The sequence below is a fragment of the Oreochromis niloticus genome, linkage group LG20, assembly GCF_001858045.2.
Source record: "Oreochromis niloticus isolate F11D_XX linkage group LG20, O_niloticus_UMD_NMBU, whole genome shotgun sequence".
Classification (NCBI taxonomy): domain Eukaryota; kingdom Metazoa; phylum Chordata; class Actinopteri; order Cichliformes; family Cichlidae; genus Oreochromis; species Oreochromis niloticus.
Window position 1 is genome coordinate 28,575,935 of NC_031984.2, and position 11,017 is coordinate 28,586,951.

At 42.6% G+C, this 11,017-nt stretch overlaps 1 protein-coding gene across 1 annotated transcript; it reads left to right on the plus strand.

Moving 5' to 3' along the window:
• The first annotated feature begins 547 nt into the window (after positions 1-547).
• Positions 548-10,639, plus strand: brpf3b (bromodomain and PHD finger containing, 3b). The gene is made up of 13 exons (XM_005454111.4): positions 548-922; positions 1,903-3,458; positions 3,697-3,853; positions 3,976-4,107; positions 4,564-4,692; positions 4,957-5,269; positions 6,778-7,071; positions 7,755-8,357; positions 8,584-8,665; positions 8,752-8,840; positions 8,949-9,043; positions 9,136-9,290; positions 9,556-10,639. The coding sequence occupies exons 2-13, from the start codon at positions 1,927-1,929 to the stop codon at positions 9,737-9,739; spliced, it is 3,765 nt and encodes a 1,254-aa protein (XP_005454168.1). The 5' UTR covers positions 548-922; positions 1,903-1,926; the 3' UTR covers positions 9,740-10,639.
• The last annotated feature ends 378 nt before the right edge of the window (positions 10,640-11,017 follow it).

Below are 11,017 nucleotides of genomic sequence, written 5' to 3' on the forward strand. Positions count from 1 at the left end.
TACCCTGGTTTAAATGAAAAAATACACTTTTCATTGACCCTGTGATCTCGCGCGCGAAAATCGTGGTCTAGTGACGTCAGGGGGGATGGCTAAACTTGTCTCGGTTGACTGTTGTCAAGGTAGCCCACAAGTTAGTCTAAAAAGGAAGTGAGACAGTTCTCTCTCAAAATAAATGGATGTAATCGCGTTGGAATGCGATATTCCAACTTTTATATCAGACTAGTTCTACAAATGCCGTGTGGTACATGGAAATCAGACAACACAGAAATAACGCAATAAGCAGTGTAAGTAAAAGCATGAGAAAGAGTATCCCAACCCCAGATACCCAGGACGACGTCTCCCCCAACCTATCGCATTTGTGTATCGACTACTGTTTTTCCTTAGAATACAACACAGTGAAATACTCTTAAAAGGACATGTTAGATGGGGGAAAAAAGGTCGATGACATAAGTAGGCGTTATTCAGAGTCGTGTTTGTGGCAGAAGAAAATCCACTCGTTCAATCTTGGACATTATTTTGAAATCTAACCGGAAGTCTTATTACGTTGGGTGATGTCAATTTAGCTTACTCTGGGCTCCAAATTGCTAGCCAACTAGCCGAAGGAGGCTAGTATCCCTCCTTCTCTTAAAATTGGGCCGACAGTAGGGCCTTTCTCATATTTTAATGCAGATATATTACTTTTGGTCTCAGTAAGCCGTTGGGATTGACTGCGTGCCTTCCAAGTGCCGTGCTGTGAAGAAACGGAAGCGCTAAAAAACAGCGAAATATACCGGCTGTACCAGCAAACTGTGGATGGCTAACGGTAGCTATTAGCTTGGAGAGTATAGCAAGTAAGCCGCCTGGCTAGGCAACCATTACAGCAACAGCGGCTTCAACCCACCGGGGCTGTCGAGTTACTCCTGTCAGTCAGTTGCCATAATTGGTAAGATGGCATAAATTTGCCATTTTACTACCGTTTTTTGATCATTGACAGGCTTAAAAGTTTTAGCTAGTAAGGATTTTTTGTGTCATGCACCTTGTCAATGTTTAAAAATATCAGACAAGCTAACGTTAGTACTACCCAGCTTATAAAGTTAGCAGGCTAGCCTGCTTATAGACTTCTCTCGGCACTTTCATGTTAGTGCCGTCACATTACTGTGTTGTTCTTATACCGGCATGATGAAATGAAACCCACTGCATCAATCGTACTAAATCAACAACTGTTAAAAATTAAACAGTAGAAAAGCTTTGGACAGTGTTTTTAAAACTGTAAATATGGCTGACATTTTACTCCTGAAATAAGGACACCGCTCTGTTGAGGCTCTAGGATTCTTGAATCTGATTGGCTCTGAGTCGGATCATTTAAGCTTTCCCGAAAGCTGATTGGATTTGACCACTGTGTTGGGTCAAGCCCTGATAGCAGATGCCAGCAGTTATTAACATATAGTCGAGAATAATCTACACAAGATTTTACTGGCCATGTGTTTTTTGTCAGTAAAGTCTGCTGCTCGGCAGCTAACGTAGTCATTACAATGGGTTGTTCTGTTAGCTTTTGTAGGTGAGTAAGAGTTTTCTGAGTTTAGATATGACGGAATGTTTTTACCACAGGTGCTACAGCCTAATATCGCCACAGTATTATGTAATGTACGTCAAAGGACTATTTCAATGAGTTAATATGGAAAGAACTTTAGCCACTTGGGCATTAGTGAAGTATTGAGACAGCAGAACATAAGTATAGGTAGAAAATAGGTAGTTACAGCTAGTACAACATAGACTCATAATAATAAGGAATGTTATAACTGTGATTGGGATTGGGAATTGAGTTTATGATATATATTACTTTTGAGTGAGAACGCTGGTGTCGTATTTGAATTTTTTATAGTCAGTCAGTGTTCTTATTTTATTTCCTTTTCTAACCAACAGGAGGAAAGGTGTGATTGGTGGCCTATGAGGAAGCCACGTCGAAAAGGCCAAGTGGCCGGAGGAGGTGGAGATGTGAAAAAGTCAAATGGGACATTTGGCGGGCGTGGGGGGGCCCGTCAACGATCACCATCCCCCTACAGCCTCAAAGCTTCTCCAAGCAGAGAAACGTTGACGTATGCCCAGGCCCAGAAGGTGGTTGAAGTGGAACTAGATGGTAGGCTTCACCGAATTTCTATTCTGGAGCCTTTGGAAGTCATTACTGAAGATGAGATGATGGCTCAGGACATTAGTGAGTGTAACAGCAACAAGGAGAACAGTGAGCAGTCATCGCCTCCCACCAGCAGTGCCCAAACAGCCCGCAAACCTGTCACACCACGAAGCCGCAGGAAAGACCCCAAATGTTCCTCTAATAAGTCACCACCATCCTCCAAGAACAGTTGCCCCAATTCTCATCCACCATCACCGGAAAAGCTAAACAAATCACAGTATCATCATATGACCCTTCCTGAACCTAAGTTTCGAGTGCTGGAAACCTTTACGCCAGTTGAGGCCCCTCCTCTGCCAGCAGCATATTATCGTTATATTGAAACCTCAGCTGAGGAGGAAACTGAGGCAGAATATGACATGGACGAAGAGGACACTGCCTGGCTGGAGATGGTCAACGCTGATCGGACATCAGAGGGTTGCTCGACTGTCTCAGCAGAAACGTTTGAGCGGCTGGTGGACCGATTGGAGGAGGAGGCATATCTGGAAGCCCGAAGCAGAGCGCCTCCTCAAAGCACTATTGACGATGATGCCTTCTGCTGCGTGTGCCTGGATGACGAGTGCCTCAACAGCAACGTCATCCTCTTCTGTGACTCCTGCAACCTGGCTGTGCACCAGGAGTGTTACGGAGTGCCCTACATCCCTGAGGGTCAGTGGCTGTGCCGCTGCTGCCTTCAGTCCCCTCAGAAACCTGTTGACTGTGTTCTGTGTCCAAACCGTGGCGGCGCATTCAAACAAACTAGTGATGGCCGCTGGGCACATGTAGTCTGTGCTATATGGATTCCCGAGGTCTGCTTTGCTAACACAGTATTTCTGGAACCAGTGGAAGGGGTTAATAACATTCCCCCAGCACGATGGAAACTGACCTGCTACCTGTGTAAGCAGAAGGGTCGCGGTGCATCCATTCAGTGTCATAAAGCCAACTGTTACACTGCATTTCATGTTACATGTGCTCAGCGTGCTGGGCTCTTTATGAAGATAGAGCCTGTGCGAGAAACAAACATTAACGGGACCACGTTCTCAGTTAAGAAGACTGCTTTCTGTGAGGCCCATTCTCCACCAGGACAAGAGCCTGGGTCAGATGATGAGAGCGAGGGACGAGTGGTGGGCAGCAGAGGGAGGGCGAGCAGAGGACGGAGTGCCTACACTGAGGGTCCGACAACACCGAAAAAAGGCAGAAAGTCTGACGATGATGCCAAGACGGATAAAAAGAAAGGGAAAAAGAATTCAGACTCAACATCCCAACTCACAGCATCGCCACAAGTGACAGTGCCTCAGATACCCACGAGCAGGTTAGGTTGTTTTTTTTGTTTTGTTTTTTTCCTTTTTTCCCCGAAATAAGATTGTCTTCTGCAGTTACCTTGAACATCTGATAAAACAAAGTTTATCAAAAGCAGAAAATTGTTGGAGATTTTTTGATCTAGTTGCTATTTCAAATAAGCATAATTCACACATTCTACAGTGAGAAGCCTGAATTGATGTTTGCCTTGTTGATAGTAACATAATACTGCATTTCCCTCTGTTATATAGGCTGAATATCATCTGTAAAGGAATTATTCTCCAGAAGAAAAATCAGTTCATGCAGAGGCTTTATAAATACTGGTTATTAAAGCGACAGTCGAGGAACGGTGTGCCGCTGGTTCGGCGTTTGCACTCTAACATCCAGACCCAAAGGAATACTGAACAGGTAAGAGCACTACATAGAAATGAAGCCTTAACACTCTGTAGCTGTTTTTCTAAAATTTTTGCCTTTAAATATGTTTTGGAAATCTATTTTGTAGAAGTTTTAAAATGAATTGTACTTTATAGCCTGAAGTGGATGAGAAGATTTCTGCAGCAAGAGACGCACTGAGATATTGGCAGAAGCTTCGGCACGACCTTGAAAAAGCCAGACTTCTAGTGGAGCTCATCCGCAAGCGAGAGAAACTCAAACGAGAGCAGGTAACCTACAAAGATGAACCACCCTCACTGGTTTGGATGCTTCATATTTGGTGCTGTCAGTTCATCGTGTAAATTTTGAATAACAAAAAAAATGTTGGCAAAATGAAGATCTGAAGTACCTTCAAAATGCAGTTACCTAAATGGCTCTCCAGTGTAATCTTTAGTTCTGTTATGTTTGGGTATTCTGCTTATTCTTGGCCTGTCCTATAGCATGTATATTATATGTTGGCATGTCTTTGCCACATGATAATAAACAGGTGGCTGCTATAAACAGATAAGGAGGCAGTCCTGAAAGGAAAGCTATCCATATGAGATACTGAAAAAATGTTTTTATATACAAAACCATTTTCTTGGTTGATTAATATTAAATCAGATCACTCTGTTTGTCTAGCCTAACTTTTTTTAGATTTGCAATTTCTGCGCAGATATCACATACACATCCTCTGTCAACTGCAGGTCAAAGTTCACCAGGCAGCTCTGGAGATGCAGTTGACCCCAATGTTGGCTCTGCTACGCTCCACTCTGGACCAACTACAGGAGAAGGACACAGCCCAGATTTTTGCACAGCCTGTGGACATCAAGGAGGTCAGACATTTATTATAACAGATACGCATGCACACAGTTTACGTTGTGTCAGAAAGTGAGAGGAAGTGTGTTCCCCATTCTCCATATAGTTCAGTTTCTTGTATCATATTGTCTGAGAACTTAGTAGAATTATACATAACAGTACAGTTTACAAGAATTTACATGTTTTTGTTTGTTTGTTTGTTTTTTGCACAGTGCAGATGTTATTGTAGTTTAAAACATGCATCCATTCTGATGATAAACTTCATGCTGTCTTGTCCTCAGGTCCCTGATTACCTTGAGTTTATTAGCCACCCTATGGACTTTTCCACTATGCGCTCTAAACTAGAAAGTCATTCCTACCGCTCAGTGGCTGACCTGGAGGCCGACTTCAACCTGATGGTGTCAAACTGCCTTCTTTACAATGCCAAGGACACTGTCTTCCACCGAGCAGCACTACGTCTTCGAGACCTTGGAGGGGCCATACTACGACATGCACAGCGACAAGCCACCAACACTGGGCTGGACCTAGACACTGGCATGCACTTTCCAGAGTCACCCCAGAAAAGAGACTTTTACAGTTGCACCTGGGGGGATGGTGAGTCAGAGGATCATACTGTGTCTGTCTTTAGTGGTTTAGAAGCTGTTGTGTATGTAGTTCAGTCTGTTATTTCTTCTGTGCCAAAGGATTAGGTGGTTTTTTGTCAGTATATTCAGACTTTCTAGTTTTGTAACGTGTTAATGCTTAAATACCAGTAACACCTTACTAAAAGAATACTGTGTAGAGAGTACACACTATTCTGTGTATACAGTGTACACGCTGTGGCTGGTAACCATTATGTAGCAGTAAATGCCACTGCTACAACAGCAATATTAATACGTACTGCATCTAAGTAATGAAGTTGTAGTCAACAACAGAAATGAGGAGTTATCAGGGTTTTAACCAAAGATTTTGTAATGCCTGAGAGCTGAAAACAGTCTGGGATACAAATATATCTTTAGAGTTTGTTAGTTGTTGTTTTTTCTCCTGCATTTCATAATAGGAAAATAAGGTAGTCAGAAAAGAATCCAATCAAGGTCGGCTTTGATCACATTAAAGATATGAATGGTTCAATCTACTTTAATACATGAAAAGTGGACAAACAACTGAAAGCAAAAAGGTTCAGTAATTGTTTTTTGTTTGGGTTTTTTTTGTAAACATCTTTATAGCATTATTAAATCTTGAACTGTTTTTATATGTGCTAACTGGAATAGTAGGCTAATAAGATTCATTTGCTAACTTATTGACTGAACTTTATTTCTGCCTAGGCTTAGTAAGTTGTTGGGCTTAAAATACATTTGCTGAAACCCTGGAAATATATTCGCAAAGCTTCATAGTACTTATAGTTGCTGAGTAGTTGATGAAGTTCCAGGAAAATAGAGAGCTCTTGGGCTGAGTTTCTTAGAGAGAAAATGGCAGAAAGATGAAGTGTAGTGCTGGCAGTGAAATCTGAAACAACTCTTCATAGTAGGATATTTTGTATTTTGCATATTCTGGTTAGTTGGTCTGATTTTTAAGCTTTTGGACGTTTAATAATCCAGTCAATACTAAAATATATGACATGCAAGTGAGCAAAACACAAACTAAATGGTGTGTTTATTAATTTACATCATCAAATAATGGGTTGAGTAACATGCAGGAAAATATTTTCCTTTAAAAGCTGCCGGTACAGTCAGTTTATTCATTTTTTTTTTTTTCAACAGTCCATAAATCGACTGAAAGAGATGGATATGAGTTTGGAGGCACAGATGATTTAATTAGTATTTCTCACATTTTATACTCAGTTATAGTTGACTCATGTTTAAGCAAGTCATAGACCAGGGACTACAGATGAAAATGAGTATTGTATTCATTCTATCATGTACAATATATGCGGTGCATGCTAAATAATTATTCCAAATAAAATACAAATAGCACTGCAAACAGGAGAAATTTTATAACCTTTGAGCTCTCTGAGTAGACAAGCCTGGCTGGTCATCTTTGTGAAATGTCAGCATTAAAGTATTATTATCTTGTTGTACCTAAGTGTCTGTTTGGGTGCTAACCAAACTCCCTGCTGTGTGCAGTTGACAGCATGTTGGATCCAGAGAACCGGCTGCATATGACAGTGGAAGAACAACTGAAGGAGCTGCTGGAAAAGCTGGACTTTGTCACATCCATGCGATGCAGCGGTGCCCGAACTCGACGAATCCGCCTCCTTCGTCGCGAGATCAACAGCATCAGAGCGGGCAGGCAGGGCCAGTCTCACCGACACATCCTACACAATGGACATCTCAAAGAAGAGGACGATGATGAGCAAGATGAGGAGGACAACGACAAAGACGCCAAGGCAGATAATGGCCTTACATCTTCAGATAAAGGTGGGCACTGAGAGAGACTAACAGCAATATTAAATTGCCAATTCATGAACCTTTAAAAAGCCACTTTTTTTCAATGAGACCAGTTGTGAACATGAGCTAACGGAACATTGTCCTCAGGTAATTGAGCCAGGGTCCCCCCCACGCACCAACCCCAACCACCCCACTGTCTCCAGTCTAGTAAGTAGGGGCCCACAGAGTCTCGTTAGCCATGGTTGCCTCACAACTCCTCTCTCCCAGTGAACTCTATGTCTGCACCTCTTCTATACATCACTCTCATGGACTCACCACTCTCCATGGCCACATGCAGTCATGCCATATCATCCCACTTTTGACTAAAGGCTAGTCTAGTCAAACAGTCTTGTGTCACCATAGAAGATGGCAGGAGAACTCCTGCTATTTGAGTAAAAAACGAAAGATACTACCATGTTACCATGTTGATGGTGTACAGTTGTGAGAGCAAAGTACTTTTTCACTTGTCTTGATAAGGTCCTCCATATCTACAGAATCTGTCAATTCCCTCTGGACTGTGGTTAGAGTGTTGGAATGAAGTGTAAATCATTACAGAGTGACACCATTTTCCTGTGTGAATACTGCACCACCACATCACACTACATACTAAATGGCGATTCATTTAAAACCGATGCTGAGTGAATTGGAATATCATTCGTTTCCTCTCCTTTCAGAGGACCTCAAACCCGCTTCGCCCCCGACACTGGAACCTACAGGGCCGGCTCCTCCTCCACGTCAGGGGGACACACCTCTTGAGCCTCCCACTCTGCGGCCAATCACAGGGGAGCCCCAGTCCCCCAGCTACTCCTGCAAACGCCTTAAGATGGACGGTGACCTCTCAAACGGCACCACAGAGAGCATTCATTGCATTCGTGCACATGAGCGGTCAACTTCCCCACCTCCCAGTTTGCACAGTGAAGGACAGACAGTGACCAACGGTCTGACAGAGCTAGGCATCCCCTCACGGCCCCCGACCGGGGGAGTCGGGCGACGGACCTCCGTGCTGTTTAAGAAGGCAAAAAATGGAGCTAAGTTGTTCAAAGCGCGAGACAATCCTGTGCTGAATGGGAAGGGACCACAGGACGAGAATACAAGTAACAACTCTTCAGCACTCAGTTCCACAGCCAGCACCCCATCTTCCACACCTTTGACCACTCCAAGCAAAACCCCACAGAAGAGCCCAGGACCCCTCGACCTTAATGAACTATGGACCTCCAGTCGAGACATGTGTTCAGATAGCGAGCCAGAGAAGACACCAAATCACACGCTGGAAAGTGGTGAGAAACTTGGCTTGATTACTGACGTTAAGTTTAAAGTGTTCTATGTTTTTTTTCCTAAGTCTACCTGATTGGTCAGACAGTTAGCCCTGTATTGTTTAATGGATTTCAATATAACTGAGACAAGAGCAGACATAAGTGCTCTTTAAAAGTCATCTTTTCTGACTCCTCCTGCTCCTTTGCTCTTGTCTGCTGCTGTTCTGATTTCTCTCCCTCTTGCTTTCAGGATTGACCAACGGCTTTAACACGCACAAAGATAGCAGATCCGACGTGGAGTTTAGCTCTTGCCCAGTTCTCCACAAAGAAATGTAAGACATTGTGTGTCTGGTGTTCTTTGTGGTCTGTTTTGCTAACAACTGATAATAAAATGACAATGTAATGTATTGTATTACAGCAACTCGCCACCCAAACGTAGCCTTGGGAAACCGGCTCTTTCTAAAGTTCCCTTTCTGGAGATCGTCAACGGCGATTTGGATTACACCGGTACTTTTTTCCCGGTGTATCCCACGTTCTCTTGAAGCTAAGTTGCATTTGTGTCCTGATTATATATTTAGTCGCTGAACTAATTTGAGTGTCACTGTTGTTTGACAGGCAATAGTAGTCAAACATCGGAGGATGAGATGGAGCTGGAACCACTAGACCTTGTTTGGGCCAAGTGTCGGGGATATCCCTCATATCCTGCTCTGGTAATTGCTGATCTGACCTAATATCACTATCACTAATATGAGCGTTCAGCTCAGGGTGTAGCTTAAATTCCCTGTTGGACTGTTTGTTTCAGATCATTGACCCCGAGATGCCTGAGGAGGGCCTGCTGCACAATGGGGTGCCGATCCCCGTCCCACCCAAAGATGTCCTCCGTCTGGGGGAGCAGCGGCAGGAGGAGATGAATGAGAAACTTTACCTGGTGCTTTTTTTTGACAACAAGCGGACATGGTGAGTTTAACATAAACATTGCTGTTATGCAATGCTCCATTTATCACATGGAGGTATTTAGTGAAACCTGATACATTTTCCACAGGTGTATCATGTGATGAAAAGACAAATGGTGGAAAGTTTGTTTGTTTTTACAGATAATTTGAAAATGTTTGTAGATAATTCTTTATATTTGAATTTTATTTTTGAGATTAAGATTTAAGAATTTATCACTCTTGATAAAAGGCTGTAATAATAATCCTAACCTCTGTCATCGGTGTTGTAGGCAGTGGCTTCCGCGTGACAAGGTGACACCCTTGGGCGTAGATGACACAGCTGACAAGCTGCGTATTATGGAAGGTCGCAAGTCCAGCATCCGCAAATCTGTCCAAGTGGCATACGACCGCGCCATGATTCACCAGAGCCGGGTGAGCCACAGCCACGGCTTTGTGGCCTCCGGGTACCTGTAGGGGGCCTCTGTGAGCACTGTACACCCACAGTTGGCCACTATGCATTTCTCTTTGGTCTTAAAGCAGCAGGTGGAGCGACTCCTGTTGCCGGTCGAATTCATATTCACACTGTGGTCCGAAAAAGAGGTTGCCGTGGCACCGAGTCCTGGACTGTAGTTTATTACCAAACCACTAGTGTCTGACACACAGAGGACTGGTGCTTGCCTTTGTGTCATTGTTGAGGAGGTGGAACTCCTGACGTGAATGAAGTTACCTTTAGGTCCCGTGTTGCTGCAGTAAATTCCCCATTCAGGGATGTATTGAGGTGTTGCTTACTCCTCCTGGATGTGCTGATGTAAAAGAATTCCCGTCTATTTTGTATAATGCTACTGCTGCCAAGGAATCAAGTAGTCAGAAGAGATTTGATATATTTATATGAGCTGCAGAAGACTAATGAATGGATCACTGCCATCTTTTATACAATAGCTTTTTACATTTGAATCTTTTACAGAGACACTTGTATATTATAAAGGCACACTTTGTGTACATATGTAAGTGTATTATCAAACTGAATTTAATTTAATGTTGCCGTTTTAAAATGCGTATTTCAATCAACCCACAAGGGACAAAGCCAGGCTGTGTATATTTGTGGAGATTTAATAATTCCTGACTTGCTGCAGTTTATTTAGCTTGTCTTCGATGTAATTTCAACTGTGTTGTGTGCGTGTATGTGTGCGTACATTCTGGGCATACAACACAATGAGCCGTTGTTCTTTATACTTGTATTCTCTTTTTGATACAGAGAGAAATAATTTATTTATGGAAGACAGAACTATAGAAATAAAGCTATATTGGTTAAAGTTGACAAAAATCTTATTTAATGGAGTGAGGATTTAAAACCATGCAGCCAACATTTTTAAATGGATGACATCACATGTTTAGTTTATCATGATTTTACTTTAGACCAACATTTGCTGTCCCCACCTCCCAGAGGATTCTATTTATTACAGAGTGCCCAATTTTATCAAATGGACAAATACACCTTCATAAGCTTGTACTACCTGCATATTTTACCTGCTCACCAAATATTTTGTCTGTAACCAGTATTTCCTTATTTGGGGAAATAAATTCTATATTACAAAAAGAGAAAAGTTTTTGGGATACTTACCTAGAGTTTTGTGTTTTTCTTATTTAATACTGATCGATAAAGCACTCATTGTTATGTACACCTGTTCAACTGCTCGTTATTGGCACTATCTCATTGGCCAATCACATGGCAGCCTGCTGAAGTTCAACCAT